Below are 14,361 nucleotides of genomic sequence, written 5' to 3'. Positions count from 1 at the left end.
TCGACACATTCAGTCTACTAGGGGGAGCATATTCTATCTTCCAACGGACATTGCGAGGCCCAGGGTACTCGATGACGGGTCTCTGACGAACTAAAGAAAATAGAGCCCTGGAAATGTCAAGTACGAGGCCCCATCTTCACAACAGCTTCAGAATGAGAACCAGTCTTTTACGACACTTCCACATATCTGGTTTACCGCGGTGAAAGTTGCTATCATTCACTGTCGCAAATTCAAACCCCGTTCAATGAAGGGGCGTAGGATTGTACTGAAAACCTGAGCTTCGATGACGAGTGTCGATGTAGTACGAACACCTTAATCAAGAAAGGCTGTCATTCCTCCGATACGCGACAGATTAATTAACGTGTGTGAGCCCGAGGCGTGTCGTTCTCTCTAAACTTTAAAGCCAATGGTACCGGCATCGAACGCGTGCGCCACGAACCTTATGTAATACCGGCGCTAAAGCAGTTACTGATAGCGCTTGACCTTCATGAGCAGATTGAGAGTGCATGAAAGGCAGGTCTAGCAGTATATTACGCACATTTCAACTAATAGAGGATCAGGGGGAAGAGGAGAACCAGTGTCATGATGGGACACTGCCCCACATAACAACTACATACACAATGTAACGATGCCTCATGTCCCAGTGACATCGGGGGAAGAGAGCCCTTACCACTCCTTTGGTACACGTCTAAGGCCGCAGAGGAATGAAGATGCAGACGCATGTGAGTTTGTACCAAAAATAGCCCTCTCCACACTCCCGCTCATCTTCGGTCCTCGTTGCCGGTTTGGTCAGGCTTTTACAGCAACCGTGAGAGATGTCCGTTTTGGAATAAGTTCCAGAGGACTTCTGCTTTAGGAACTAGTCGGACACCGATTTTGAATATCGGTGTGAGATTCTATTCAATTTACAGGGGGATTGTCTCCGAGGTGGAGCTTCCTGCCCCTTGGTGAATCGTGGCTCCGACGGCTAGGAGGTTCATTCGGACGAAGGGTAGAACTAAGAATGTGCGCTATTTATTTTCCGGATCAGTGGAGGATAATCACGAAGAGGCTTTTTTCAGTCTGAGAAATGGCAGTAGCGAGTCGGGCAAGATGACCTGCGCTCTTGACGCGCCCGACGAAGACCTGCTGGTCGTACTCTGCGCCTCAATAAATGACGTAGAGGGTGCCTTCCTTTCACGCAGCGGGCGAAATAGCGTCAATCCATATGCTGTAATGTGTGCAGCTCAGCCCTTGTTTAGTCCACGGATCCGGGGAGATGATTCGGAAATTGAGTGAGGACGAACAAGTTTCTACTTAGGACAAGCGTAGTTCATAGAAATTGGAATGGTCCCTACATCGAAGATGGGCTTACGACTTATTGGATCGGCCCTCGCTCAAACAAAACTGAGGAGCTCAATAGAGTCAAAATACGGATTGGTGAACTATATCTCTTGGTACAACCACATTGGTGCGTGCAACAACAAAGAGTGACTACGAGGTACAGATCCAAACCAGTAATACAACACAGTAAATCCACCAGGATGTATTTATTTATGATTTATTTCATGCAAGACTCGGACCATGCGGAGGGCGACCTCGAGCACCCTCGACTTGATAGGTGTGCGCTTAGAGGTTGATGTTGATGGGGGTGCAGCCGATGGCAATGAGGCCGTCTGGGTTAGTCGGTTAGTACCTTCAAGCGCCGGGAGCTGGATGAGATACGTACTGAAGTTGTTGTTCTGGCAGCAAACGGGTTGGGCGTTGCTGTATCGCGCACAATGTCAGCGCCGGCGCGTCGTTCGAGCTGTTTGCCGACTTACCAGCTGTTGCCAGGAAGGCCGATGATGCTGATTGGGCTGCAGGTGAGACCAACGAGGACGTTGAGGTCCTGGAGGACAATGCCCAACAATCCCAAGAGGAGGCCAGCGACGGGGTTAGACGCCTGGGTGACCGTGTTGCAGCACTGGATGGGACCAGTGTTGCATTGGCTGGGAGGGATGGGGGTAGGGTCGGTGGGAGCTGGCGCAGCGACAGCGAGGGTAGCAAGAGCAACGGTGGACAAGAACTTGAACTGCATGGTGCTAGATGAGGCTGCTTGGGAGGATGGGACTGATAGAGGCGTTTGTCTCTGAGGTTTAGTCGTCTCTTTCACCCACTTTTATATCTTTCGCAGACCAATGACTAATCGCAAAACAAGCTGCCAAGGCAAGCCATCGAGAACATGCTCACGTCTCGTATAGCCTTTATTTCTCTCCATGTGCAAGTCTGCCTGGATAGAAGGATGTCAAGCTGCCAGAAATGTGGAGTGGGTGGAGCGACGAAGATTGTACGTGACATCCCCGAAAACGGATAGCTACGATCCGTACATATCAGAGAAGCAGAACCGTTAGAGGAAACATGCTTTCTTCATGACATTAAGGGTGGATTCCTGTATGTAGAAATCAGCTACCTCTTCTGAAAGCGACTCAGAGCTGTATTGGATGATTGAAGACCAGAGGCGCTTATTTCATTCATCCATTTATGTCGCAAAACATGCCATTTCAGTGCATTTGAATGAAGGGCTGTTTTAAGCACGACACAGGTCACCAGATAGGTAGATCCTCATTGGACGTCGGCGGGAGACCACTTATTTGCTATCGAGCGGAGAATGCCATGATTCCACGAAAGGGCGATGATGCATCATTATCCAAGTGGCACAATGTAAGTGAAGGACAGGGGTGTGAGCTGCACTCAGAGGAAAGAAATTGAATGGAGGGGAAAGAACGCAACCGAGATACGGAGAAACGCCAAACTCTACGAACAATCGTCGGACGTCGGATGCAGAAGATTGGGCGAGCTAGGACCCAGACGAATATGTTTCAATCGGGAGACTTCAGCCGCCGTGCACATCCTACATACTCGAGAGTTTGTAGCGCACACAAGGACTTCCCGAATGGAACCTGCTGTCGATCCCACTGAGCCGTGGGCGGCGGAAGATTGGCATTGAGGGATCAATAGAAATCCCTTTTCGCAAGCAGCCATGAAAACCTCCGCGGTGGGGTTGTCAGATAGGAACATCCCAGCGGAATATTCCGAGGATCCCATTGGATAGGCGATGTCTATTCTAGAGGCTAATATGACACGCTCGAGGCCTCTGGTGACACCAACAAGGAAAGACTATCGTCTTGTTTTGTGCAGATTCGGAATAAAGTTGGTGCCCATTGCCGGCAACCGTGTATCAGCGGCGATACATGAACGTTAACACACAGAGAGGACGCCATGCAACTGTGGGTGGTCGGTGGAGATGGGCGTCGCCGATGGAGACAATGAGTGGACTCTGTCAGCGTCGCGGGGTTCGGAATGCGACAGAAGTTGACCTCGGCCCATGGCCCTGCGCTAGAAGTCCGTCGTGGTCCCTTGTTACCTTAATCAGCGCAACGTCCCGGAACCGGACGGTGGGACAAGGACCCTCCACAAGTAACGAGAGCCTTGTCAACATGTCACCATCGCCTGGGTGCTGCGATGCTAATCTGTAGCGCTATCAGATAACGCACGCCCGCTCGGAGTGCGCTGTGGCCGCAGCCCTGGAACCAATCGGGGGAGGACAAAACGTTATTGCTTCATTGTCGACGCCATGCCTTAGCTGCCAAGGGAGCAAATTCCAATGCTCACCAGGGATTGGTGGATACTGAGCTTCTGGGATCTGTCAAAGGCATCGGACATTGAAATTTCTGGAGCAGGGACAGGTTTTCCTGACGGATGACCGCAAATTGGTCCACAATGAGCGTTGCCAATAGCTGGAATGCATCATTCTTTTTCCCAGAGTGAAGACAGCAGTACTGAACGAGACGCCGTAAAGGTTTGGAAAAGGTGACGGTTCTGTGCGATTGACAGGCGGAAAACCCACGAGGACCTCGCAAGACAACGCTAGAGCGAGCTGGCCCCGAAACATGGCGAAGAGGGATAATGTAGACCCTATCCCTGTTCTAGAAGGTGATGTCGTGGTTGATTCAGACATGGTGTAGGGGCCCCGTTTCCCAGGAGAGAAAAGTCTTTGACAAGAGTTGGCGAAGGAAAAGTGACAACCGATTCAACACATCAAATCTGTCTTTGCCTTTATTTGGGCCTATAGGGCCACGCCTTGCTTTGCCTTGGGTCGGCGAAGAGAGAGAACGGGGAACACCATCGATTCAGGAAAGAACAAAGGCACAAAGTACATACAGTAGGTGGAATAAGTGAGGGATGGAGTACAGATAGGGGAGTACAAAAATAGGGCAACAGTAGTAGTAGTAGTATTCTCCGCCGCGAACCCAGACTAAGTAACATGGCCCTAACTACTTGTTATCTTGAACCCGTTAATATAATCACCCGAGTGGCGGATCTCAAACGTTGATATTGACGGGGGTACATCCAATAGCAATGACACCCTCTGCAGAACAGTCAGCTTAATCTAAACGAATCAAGTTATGTGGTGCGGAAAAGGCTCACTGAAGGAGTTGTCCTCGCAGCAGACGGGCTGGGAAGAGCTACAGAAATATGGTTAGCGTCAGTCCGAATGCAGCGAATGCTTGGAAAAGACATACCAAGAGTTTCCAGGGAGGCCGATTACAGAGATCGGGCTGCAAGTGATACCAATAGGGATGCTCAGGTCCTGGACGACGACGCCCAAGAGGGCAAGGAGCGTAGACGCAGCCACGCTGTCAGCCCTTTGAACACTCTCGCAACACTGGATTGGACCGGTATTGCACTGTCCTGGGCCGGGTCCGGGAGTCCCTGGAGGGGTGGAACCACCTCCACCACCGCCGTTGGGAACGGCAGCGGAGACTGCAGCCAAAGCGAGAGAAATGAGAGCTTTGAATTGCATACTGAGCTGAGAGGCTGTGGTCGACTATGAGGATGCTTAGCTTGTTCAAGCTGAAGAGCTGGCTACATCGTTCCCCGCTTTTTATACCCTCTTCAACGCCTCTAGTACCAACGCCTGGTTTTACTCGACATTACCCCGACGCGACGGTAAAAATAGCGGGTATGAGGTCAACTTTGTCGTCAGTGCTAAAACTAGAATGAGCGACTTCTCGTGATACGGTGGAGTGTGCATGGTGGGTGTGGGGCGCAGAAGCAAGAGAACCGCTGGGGTTCCTCGCACAGGGCCTGACGATCGCCGCCGCTGGGGTCGATCGCCAGCGGAGGTTGGCAGGCGCTTCTTGGTCCCGGGAACACGGATTGATTCTCCAAACGATGTCCAGGACTCCAAGTACGCCTTGAAAGGCCGAGTGGTTGCAAGAGCACGAGGATCATGACGACAGTGCGCTAACTGTCGACAGCGATCGAGTTCCGCACTATTCCCTCATGCGCACCAATAGAACTGACATGTTCTTCTTCCAACATCAACTGGGCTTCGCACCTTGAATATCGCAGGAAGGACGACTCACACTGACTCGGTTTGTGTCATGGACTTCTCTTTCGCGTCACGGAGCTCCAACTTATCCATCCTTTCTGCAGGACGCCGAGCTTCAAATTCAAATTCAAGTGCTTCTTCAGGGAAAGGACTGAAGCTTCCACCTAGTTCGTGACCATGGACTGTGCCTCCTCACGGCAGTGACGGCGCGAGAACATGGAAAGAGGGAAAAGGCTGGCTCCAGAGAACTTCCGAGTGCATTACATCAGACAAGCTTTCAGCTCTCACACACAGCTTCACAGAAATAACAACGAGGGGTAGGTCTTCGATTCACGGAACATATAAGCTACACAACTACAGAACCCTAGTAATGCAACGCCACTTGACATGTTCACCAAATCAACAGACCCATTCAAACTCAGAAATATTGTACAGCTGCTCCACTCCGTGTACTCAAACATCCCCCACATTCTTAAACGTTGATGTTGATCGGGGTGCACCCAATAGCAACGACACCGTCTGCAAATATATCCGTCAGCTCGTCCGATCCGGAAGAACCAAGTCAATAATAACGGTTCAAACTCACTGAAGCTGTTATCCTCGCAGCAAACAGGTTGAGTCGAGCTATTCCGGAACGTCGGTTAGCGCTCGTTCTAAGTTTCTTGGCACAACCAAACGCGCCGCCCACTTACCAAGAATTGCCGGGGAGGCCGATGACAGAGATAGGGCTGCAGGTAAGGCCGATGGGGATGTTGAGGTCCTGGACGACGATGCCCAAGAGACCGAGCAGCAAAGAGGTGGCGGGGTCCTTGGCCGTCGAGATGCTGTTGCAGCACTGAACGGGACCAGTGTTGCATTGGCCTTGGCGGGCTTCCAAGGGGCCAGCGGCGGCGGTGGCGGCGAGGAGAGCGAGGGTAGAGAGAACTTTGAATTGCATGATGTTGAGAGGTTTGGTTAAGACTGCGCTGGATGCACTGGGTTACTTTGAACGAGTTTGTTCGAAGTGAGGAACGATTGACCGTCTCCCTACCTCTTTTATAGCCGCTCGAAAGCGCGTTTGACGACTGCAAAGAAGTATAGTTCGTCAGAGCAAGAGTCTATGACAAAATCTATGACCTACCATGATACCAAGTGGTGGTGCAGCGACTTTCATTCTCTTGCTGTCGACCCCAGGTCGTGTCGAGGTGGAGCACCAGGGTCGGAAAGGCGGAGGAGTGGCGACCGACACGCTGTCCTGGTTATCCCAACATGGAAGTCAACCCTTTCCCAGACGGTGTATATGCGGGAAAACCAGTTGTCGTCCCTTGACAGGACAATTCCGTAACTCTGGATGAACCAAAAGGAAATAGCAAAACGTGCAGATCGAACTTAGTACTAGTACTGCTCCACGGAGCCAAAGATAAAGGTGTGATAATGTTGGACATGGCAGAACCCGTAAAACGTCAGCGCTGAAGCGGAAGAAGAAGAGGAACTTGGTTTTGAGCTATTCTAGTCCCCAAAGTCGAAGAATGGCTGGAAGACGCCCCTCAGCTCGAAGATCGCGCCTCGTACCGTCTGGAATACAAGGGCGGGGTCACGAGTTAGTCCTTCAGGCTGCGGGGAGTGAATTAGTGACAGAGCGACGCGGATCGAACCTTAATTGACGTTTGAATATCAAATTCGGGAAACGGTCCTGACTAGATGGAGAGGGATTTTCCGCATCTGAAAAGAAAATACCCACCGACTCTCACTCCACCAAAAACAATATGAAGCTATTGTCCGTGTCCCTCGAAATTTTCAGGACAGGCTGGGGTCCTCGGCTCTATACGCAGAAAGCGAAAGAGGGCGTCCGTTAGCGTGCAAAAGAGGAAAGCTCCAACGAAGGTGGTAAACGAAAACCCATACCAAACTCCAATCAATCCGAAGCGTTGCGAAAGGCTGCGAGCTGGGTATATAGAGCGACAAATGTCCTGCAATATGACCCATAATGGCAACCTATGAGCGCATGCCAGAAGTGACAAGACGTCCGACACGGTTTCTTCAAGTTCCACAATTCAGTTTTCCCGTAGTGGCCCCAGCAATGATATCGATGCTACTGGAACACCACACGTATAACCTGAGACGACCTGTACAAGCCAGCGCATACGAAGCACTTCGTACAAGCGGTGCGACATAAGATCGACGTCATGCTAGAGCCTCTGAGGGTCATACTTCGACGGTGGAAATAAACAGGAGATGGGCGCTGACAGTCCCCAGCCTAGAGCCAAGCCGAGACGCGAGAGAGCCAGTCCAGAGTGTCCCAAGTTGGTAGTCACGGCCAATGAGAGACTGCGATCAAGAAGAGTATCCCTGGGTCTTCATCGACACCCCACGACAGAGAACGCGGATGTTGGATGAGCAGGGACAACGTTCGACCGTACCCCTCGCGGAGGAGAACACCATCCGTCTTCTTTGTCGATCATGGAACAGGACTGGGCCTCTAGAGGCCCGCAAGATAGACCGCAGAGAGCACCTGAGAGGAACGTGGAGGGTACCGACGCAGTGCACCGTCAGCATGTCGGTTCTGGCGCGATCCACCGCTGTGAAGGCGAGGAATTCGTGGAATCAGAGATTTCCCACCCAAGCCCCAGCATGAGAGCAGCAGTAGCTAGTCTCGCGTCTCTGCTTTCCAGGAGGGATACAGAGCCTATCCGTTTTGGTACTCTATGTCACTACCCAGAGTCCAGCGGCAACCAGTCCAGTTCGCCATTGGCGCCTCGAGCTCCCAGGCCTTCCCTTCGTACTGTCGAGATTCACGGACGGAACCGCACAGCATAAGAATCCCAGCGTGTCACTGCTCCCTTAAGAATGAGTCAAAGCCTGCGCGCTTTCTTACTCTTGCATGGACCGCCAATCGCTGCTCTGTCCTCGTCGTCGTCGGTGGTGATGCGGATCCCGCAACCTCCGGCGCGAACCTCCCGCCGACATCGTGTTTGTACCAGCTTGCTACACCTTCCGATCATCTCGGATAGTTCGGCGACGAGGTGCCAAGTTCGTTGCGTGCCCGGTCGATCCCACCCACTGATAGTGAGTAGTCCAACAAATGTCCAAAAAAGCGCTCGTGTATACAGTAGGTGTAGGAACATAAGCGATCACAACAGACAACGTAAATCACAACAGCCAGAACGTAAAACACAAAAAGACACACAGGCTCATGAATATGTATGTACCCGAGCAAAGTTAAAAGACTCAGTACCCTAAAACCCAAAAACAAAAACAAGATTAAAACCTTGAAACCCATCGGAACATAAGAGATTTTTGACAAGAAGTAAACAAGAAGTTGACAAGGAAAACCGAGAAGAAAGAAAACCAAAACCTAGCCCTAGGCACTCCGCGGGTGGCTGCAGGCTCGGGTCTCCCAGCCAATATACCATCGAAATACCAAGGATAGAAGTTAGTAGTAACCAGGCAATTCGCGAATGGAGTTGAAAGAGGAGTATAGTAGCTATCGAGAGAGAAAGACCCTACATACAAACAAACCAGAAAAGAAAGGAACCAATATATGCGTACCACTACCTCTAGACTCGTGAACCAGTCGGTTCGGTCCCCTCAGTTCGAATAGAAAAATGATGAACTGTTGATGAAGGCGTTGATGGTGATGGCGGAGAACCAAAACCATCAGTGGATACGTGATCTCATCACCCTCTTTCGTCAGAACCGAGCTGGTTCACGAGCCTACACTACCTCACAAAGAATCCAACAAGTCTGTTAGCCGGGAACGCCATCGCCAAGCCAGAATCCATCCTGCCCTGGTTCCTCGAAGCGCATAGAAATTGCAATTGAATAGACGTCCCAAAAAAGGTCCAGCCAAGCCACCACATCTCGGGCCCGGGGGCAGCTGACTCTGAGCGACCGAATTTTCCAACCTCTTGACTCCGTCTTGGGTATGTACCGGGGGACTTGGGTAGCTGAGTCCTCCGAATAAAATCAGCCGCTGGCCAACGCCAACAGAAATCCGCCTTTCGAAATCCCAAGAGCTCGGAGGTACGAGTGTGAAAGAGTGTGTAGTAAAGAGTTGTCCGCCGCGTCCGGACCAGAGAGCGGATAGGATAGAATAGAATTTCGAGTCGTCCAATCCGAATCGCGGGTTGTGATCAGTGCATAAAATAGGGGGGAGGGGATGACGATGGAAATAAACCATAAATCGGCCAAGTCCTGAACCACCCTACCCTAAGCCTTAGCCCAATGCGAACCCGGACCCCTCCACGTCGCTCGTCGTTCTTGTTCATTACGCGCCCGGGCCTAGTGAAGTAGCGCAGATCCAGGGACGGCCTCGGACAACGGACGACTGTAAACTTTAGAAGAGCTTGAAGTAGTACGCCATGGTTGGAACTTGGAACTTGGAACTTGGGAGGAGGCGAAGGGCGAGGAGGTTATACGTAGTAGCGAAACGAGGTAGGGTAGGTGAATAGCAAAGTGGTACGTGGTTACTATGTAGCCGCCAAGAAAGCCCAAAACCCATCGAAAAAACGAAAAATAAGGAAAAACAACAATGCGAACGAGGGATGCTGTGTGCTAGGAATGAAGCAAAGGCTGATGATGGCAAGGTGGTGGGTGGTGGTCGTCGTGCATGGGGTCGTAACGAGGAACAAGTCATGAGAAAGTATTAGAGAGAGACTCAACGAGAGTAGAGAACAAGGGAATTGAAGAAAAAACACACCTAACCGACTAAAAACGCAATGCAAAAAAAAAAAAAAGAAAACATAGACATGGTATAGATAAGAAAGAACGAAAAAAGCGGGGAATCAACCAGAAGCGTCCGTATATCAGCCCAATATTGCCTACCCCTCGGCGACGAAAAAGAACAAGACAAGACGAAAGAGGTGGCTAGTAAGAGAAGCAAAAAAGAAAAAGAAAAAGCCAGTCCTCCGGCACCAGAATTCGAAACCAGAACACATCCCGCCCTCCATAGACCGATTCCTATAAAAGACTAGGATTCCGTCTCTGGCCCTGGCGTTGGCTCCGGTTCTGAATCTGGATCTTGTTCTTCGTCGATTGTATCCGAGGGTGAAGGCGCTGGTGTGGAACTAGGTGTCGTGTCTTCCGTCAAAGTGACCACCACCGTCTCCGTCTGGGTGACCACCTCCGTCACAATAACCGTCGAGAAAGCCCCACCAGGTCCCACCAGCGTGCTACGCTTCCGCTCCGTCCTCGTCTCCGTCTCCACAAACGTACTCGTCTGCACCGGCCCATCGTCACCCGTCTTCCGTTGCGACATCTTCCCGCCGACCGCGCCTCCGACCACGGTGCCAATGAGAACGAGGATGATGAAGATAAAGACGAAGATGCCGGTCTTGGATTTCCAGAAGGGCGACAGCCGGTCCGCCATTTTGTACGGCGTCTCCTTGAATACGGCTTCGAGGTCGTCGTCGTCCTCGTGCTGGTCGCGGTCCCGCCGGTGCTTCGATGATCTCCTGCCTCCTCCTCCTCCTCCTCCTCCCCCCAACACATCCTCCTCCTTCGATAGATCATACGGATCCCGAAACGCCAGCCCCCCTCCTCCCCCTCCTCCTCTCGATCTCGTGTCCTGCTGCGAGTCCCGCCGATGCGTCGTCTGCGCCAAAATTGTTGAATTGGTCGGTGATCTGGATTTGGACTTGCGTGCTGATGTCCGCGCTTTTGATGACGATGAAGAGTCTTCTACGCCCACTGTGCTCCGTGATAGCGGTCTGTTGGTGACGATGAGGGGCGTGGTCGGGGTTGTCGCTGTTGGTGTCGTCGGTGTTGAGTTCACGGCTACGGCCGTCACGGTTTCCTGGTCTATTGATAGTGCCCGCTCTGTTTTCGAGGTGTCGTCCTGGACGGAGTGTGTCAGGACTCGGGGCGCCACCGCAAGACTGGAGATTAGGCAATCAGGAGTACGTACCTCAAAGCCACTCTCCCTGCTCGCCTCTGTACTCGTTCGTGCTCCTGAACTAGACGGCATATCTGAAGCTCGTTGTTACCAGCGGCACGCGAGTGGCATTAGGAGATACAAGCAATCCCGAATTAATTGCCTTGCTGGACTTGAAAGAATAAGGAAAGGGGGAGCCTGAATGCCTTGAAATCAATACGGTACCCCGAAAGCTTCCTGAGAAACGCGTCCGCTTTGTCGCCGGAATTGATTCGCAAAAAGCTGTGAAAAACCCCTGGTTCGTCGTCGTTGCGGGTCCGGTGTCGTCGTCACCGCACAGAGTCGCCAGCAAAGAACAGGTTCGAGGCTCGTGTGCGTGCGGAACTAGCAACCAAAAGTCTGCGCCGTGGTCCAAGCGTTGAAGGTACTGAGTCGAGTGTTGTGTGTCGTCGTTGGCCGTCGTCGAAGAGCACGGCACCGGTGTGCAGCGTGCGGGCAATCCTGAAAAGTCAAGCAAGAGGTCTAGGCTTGGTGCACCATCAATTAGGGTACTTGCTTACAACGTCCAATAGTCAAGCTCAATCCACCCACTCGCCCCCCTGTCGTCTGCTGATTGTATCGAGTTCGTCGTTGGCGTTGGCGTTGTCGATGGTGGCGGCAGCTGTGGCCTTAAGCAGCTGAACGTGTGCCCTTCCCGAACGAGTCTGTCGCGGTCATCGTCAAGAGCAAAACAGGGCACCTCGACAAGGCCGCTTGGGGCGATTGATGGAATGATGTGGCGCCAAACAAACACCGTCCTTCCAACCTACACACTCAAATTTCATGCTCAAACTTTACGTTTCTTCGAGAGTTTTTCTGAGTTGCTCTAGTGGTTGTCTTAGAATTGGTATAACTTTGTCTCGAGTTGGCTTTTTGACAACAAGGCTGGGTGCTTGAAACCACTGAGAGCAGGTTATATAGAATGGAGAAGCCGGCGTGTTCCGTGATGGTCAATGGGACATACCGAACACCGTCCGCGCCCCAACCCCTGCCGCGCCCGACATCAGCCCCTGTCTTTGGCCTCGAGCAGAACTCAATAGAAAACCTGCCATCCATCGCCGCCTCATCAATAGAATAGAAAACACCTGGGTAAGACGGTTGATATAACATAAGGCGTGTACTCTACATAACAAACAAAATAGACCACTTATGTCCGCACCCCAATTTTTCAAGTTCTATGCAGTGTCAAGAAGCTGGCGATTCAACGCGCTGGAAACCTTCGAGAAGACTTTGCGATCGCCACGAGGCTGCCCTAATTTTCCTCGCCGCAAGATGGGATCGTTGGAAGAGGACCCTGCTTTCTATATGCGACTATCATGGGGTATTTGCAATTATGATGCGAGCGCATTCAGGGTTAGTGAGAATTTGCAACACGAGGGTACAGGGTCTTAGGCGCTTCGAGGGCGCTTAACCAACTGGGTGTGGAGCGAGACGTTTCCTCTTCAATTGATGACTAAATGGACACTTTTATGTCGGCTACGAGAGGAGAAAGAGTGGTCTTGAACAGCCATACTTAAATCAAGAGGACTTAAGAGTGCACAACCTTGCGCTGAGCCCTAGCCGACGGCACTGTCCGAGTTAGACATGAAAACGTACATGTACTTCCAGTTGACAGCAGGCGTGGCTGAGGTACACCGAGCGGTGCTTAGAATTATGTGCACGAGGACAAAGTACTTATTTAAATCGCCTTTGCGATCGGAGGTATGTCGATATTCCGACGGGGTGAGGCGACTCAGGCTGGGTAAAGGAGGGAGGGGCACAGGATCTCGTCTACATATCCACGGCTGGAACCCGTTCACTTGCACTGAGTGAACGCTCATCGCAGAGCGGTGACACTGAGCCACGCGTCCTCCACACCTTGAGTTGAACTTGACTATCAGCGAAGCTATATTTTCCACCTGCACATAATACACATGTGATACTAATGATGCCCATGAGGGGGCGCCAGAGCGTGAATGAAGTGTATTCAGATGGAGTGCGGAGACTTCCACGGGAAGTCGATGTGAGATCGAACGCAAATGGGTAGCACAGAAGTAAACTGTGTGAGCACTGAGGCTTCGTTAGCCCTCTTTAGCGATGTTGCACGACGGTGATACCCGCGTCTTTACTTCACGTCTTTCCACCTTGGTTATCACGACCCATGGACTCAAACGGAGCAGACAGACGTGCATAAAAGAACGAAGCAGTCTCCATACGTATTCCGAGGGCATGTTTCTTGATTGGAAGGGGAATAAATAGTGGATGATCATACCACAGAGATGTTTAGTGTAGAATTGGAATCCAGTGAGAGCACAGCAACAGAAGCATTGGCAAGAACACTTCTTAGCGCTCATCACTAATTAGCCTGTTTGCAGAACAGCCATGCTGATACATACATACCCGCACCTTCACTCCATTTTCGTGATAAGCCATCACCGGCCCTCGACTGCTCCGGCATAAATACAAACCTGATTGAGACGCTATACAAAACGCTGGAAGTCTCTAAGGTTATCCCTGATATTCTCCCTAGCGTACATAGTTCTGCAACCAAGTAATCCTGATGAGCGTCATCGAGGAGTAATCGAGCTTCTCCGAAATGTTTAGTAACAGCCTCGCTAAGCGCTGGGTCTACGGCGAGCGCTAAACTCCGAGCCCATCGCGACGGAGACTACCCTCTTCCGGTCGAACAAGATGACAATCATCGACCTGGCTTCGAGATCGACTGCAGGCTGCCCCAGCGGTAATTAGAATTTAGACGCGCCCGCGCCCTCACGGCCTCCACTTCAAGAGCTCGAGGCAGTTCCAAGAACCCCCTAACAACTTGCAAATTCAATTCCTTGGAACCCCTGAAATAACAACGCGTGGCGCGCCAAGACGAGGCGTTCTGATCGCTGTTTGATCACGTTGCGATGTGAGGTGAGAACTCTCCTGTCAGTGCGAGGGTTTCCCTGTCTGTCTCCCTCCGCCCGAGGGACAAAAAGATTCGGAAACAAGGTACAGCTTCTCGCGTCGCCGTTAGACGGGGGTTGTCCCAGGATGGTTATCGTCACAGCTTCCCTCACCCGTTCTCACCTTCAACTTCTTCCTTACACACATTCCTTCCTTATGCCCTCCTGATCCACACCCCTTCGATGTT

The 14,361-nt window shown here is 51.6% G+C and overlaps 6 protein-coding genes across 6 annotated transcripts; 1 reads left to right on the top strand and 5 right to left on the bottom strand.

The window, feature by feature from the left end:
• Positions 1-1,387: 1,387 nt before the first annotated feature.
• CC1G_02183 (CoH1) lies at positions 1,388-2,112 on the bottom strand. The gene is made up of 3 exons (XM_001834395.2): positions 1,803-2,112; positions 1,709-1,746; positions 1,388-1,655 (listed from the first exon to the last, which is right to left on the bottom strand). Exons 1-3 carry the CDS (start codon positions 2,057-2,059, stop codon positions 1,609-1,611), a joined length of 342 nt encoding a protein of 113 aa, XP_001834447.1. The 5' UTR covers positions 2,060-2,112; the 3' UTR covers positions 1,388-1,608.
• A 1,189-nt stretch (positions 2,113-3,301) lies between these two features.
• CC1G_15346 (hypothetical protein) lies at positions 3,302-3,979 on the bottom strand (the record flags this gene model as incomplete). The annotated part of the gene is made up of 3 exons (XM_002910393.1): positions 3,302-3,357; positions 3,634-3,664; positions 3,869-3,979. The coding sequence occupies 3 exons, from the start codon at positions 3,977-3,979 to the stop codon at positions 3,302-3,304; spliced, it is 198 nt and encodes a 65-aa protein (XP_002910439.1).
• Positions 3,980-4,129: 150 nt separating this feature from the next.
• CC1G_02182 (hydrophobin) lies at positions 4,130-4,868 on the bottom strand. The gene is made up of 3 exons (XM_001834394.2): positions 4,545-4,868; positions 4,450-4,487; positions 4,130-4,390 (listed from the first exon to the last, which is right to left on the bottom strand). Exons 1-3 carry the CDS (start codon positions 4,823-4,825, stop codon positions 4,344-4,346), a joined length of 366 nt encoding a protein of 121 aa, XP_001834446.1. The 5' UTR covers positions 4,826-4,868; the 3' UTR covers positions 4,130-4,343.
• Positions 4,869-5,662: 794 nt separating this feature from the next.
• CC1G_02181 (CoH1) lies at positions 5,663-6,336 on the bottom strand. The gene is made up of 3 exons (XM_001834393.2): positions 6,049-6,336; positions 5,943-5,980; positions 5,663-5,875 (listed from the first exon to the last, which is right to left on the bottom strand). Exons 1-3 carry the CDS (start codon positions 6,291-6,293, stop codon positions 5,829-5,831), a joined length of 330 nt encoding a protein of 109 aa, XP_001834445.1. The 5' UTR covers positions 6,294-6,336; the 3' UTR covers positions 5,663-5,828.
• Positions 6,337-10,304: 3,968 nt separating this feature from the next.
• Positions 10,305-11,300, bottom strand: CC1G_02180 (hypothetical protein; the record flags this gene model as incomplete). The annotated part of the gene is made up of 2 exons (XM_001834392.1): positions 10,305-11,171; positions 11,241-11,300. The coding sequence occupies 2 exons, from the start codon at positions 11,298-11,300 to the stop codon at positions 10,305-10,307; spliced, it is 927 nt and encodes a 308-aa protein (XP_001834444.1).
• A 1,095-nt stretch (positions 11,301-12,395) lies between these two features.
• CC1G_02179 (hypothetical protein) lies at positions 12,396-13,113 on the top strand (the record flags this gene model as incomplete). Its single annotated transcript, XM_001834391.2, has 3 exons — positions 12,396-12,599; positions 12,807-12,947; positions 13,072-13,113. 3 exons carry the CDS (start codon positions 12,396-12,398, stop codon positions 13,111-13,113), a joined length of 387 nt encoding a protein of 128 aa, XP_001834443.2.
• Positions 13,114-14,361: the final 1,248 nt, after the last annotated feature.

The sequence above is a fragment of the Coprinopsis cinerea genome (assembly GCF_000182895.1).
Source record: "Coprinopsis cinerea okayama7#130 chromosome 10 map unlocalized cont3.10, whole genome shotgun sequence".
NCBI classification, from domain to species: domain Eukaryota; kingdom Fungi; phylum Basidiomycota; class Agaricomycetes; order Agaricales; family Psathyrellaceae; genus Coprinopsis; species Coprinopsis cinerea.
This window is presented reverse-complemented; position numbering and strand designations above follow the sequence as displayed.

What these genes read in the sequence shown, in the direction of transcription:
- CC1G_02183 (XM_001834395.2), bottom strand. Translation starts at nt 2,059, where the DNA reads ATGCAGTTCAAGTTCTTGTCCACCGTTGCTCTTGCTACCCTCGCTGTC. An exon ending in GGCCTTCCTGGCAACAGCTG is followed by an intron (nt 1,747 to 1,802) that starts GTAAGTCGGCAA and finishes TGCGCGATACAG; the next exon opens with CAACGCCCAACCCGTTTGCT. An exon ending in CTGCCAGAACAACAACTTCA is followed by an intron (nt 1,656 to 1,708) that starts GTACGTATCTCA and finishes CGACTAACCCAG; the next exon opens with ACGGCCTCATTGCCATCGGC.
- CC1G_02182 (XM_001834394.2), bottom strand. Translation starts at nt 4,825, where the DNA reads ATGCAATTCAAAGCTCTCATTTCTCTCGCTTTGGCTGCAGTCTCCGCT. An exon ending in GGCCTCCCTGGAAACTCTTG is followed by an intron (nt 4,488 to 4,544) that starts GTATGTCTTTTC and finishes ATATTTCTGTAG; the next exon opens with CTCTTCCCAGCCCGTCTGCT. An exon ending in CTGCGAGGACAACTCCTTCA is followed by an intron (nt 4,391 to 4,449) that starts GTGAGCCTTTTC and finishes ACTGTTCTGCAG; the next exon opens with AGGGTGTCATTGCTATTGGA.
- CC1G_02181 (XM_001834393.2), bottom strand. Translation starts at nt 6,293, where the DNA reads ATGCAATTCAAAGTTCTCTCTACCCTCGCTCTCCTCGCCGCCACCGCC. An exon ending in GGCCTCCCCGGCAATTCTTG is followed by an intron (nt 5,981 to 6,048) that starts GTAAGTGGGCGG and finishes GTTCCGGAATAG; the next exon opens with CTCGACTCAACCTGTTTGCT. An exon ending in CTGCGAGGATAACAGCTTCA is followed by an intron (nt 5,876 to 5,942) that starts GTGAGTTTGAAC and finishes ATATATTTGCAG; the next exon opens with ACGGTGTCGTTGCTATTGGG.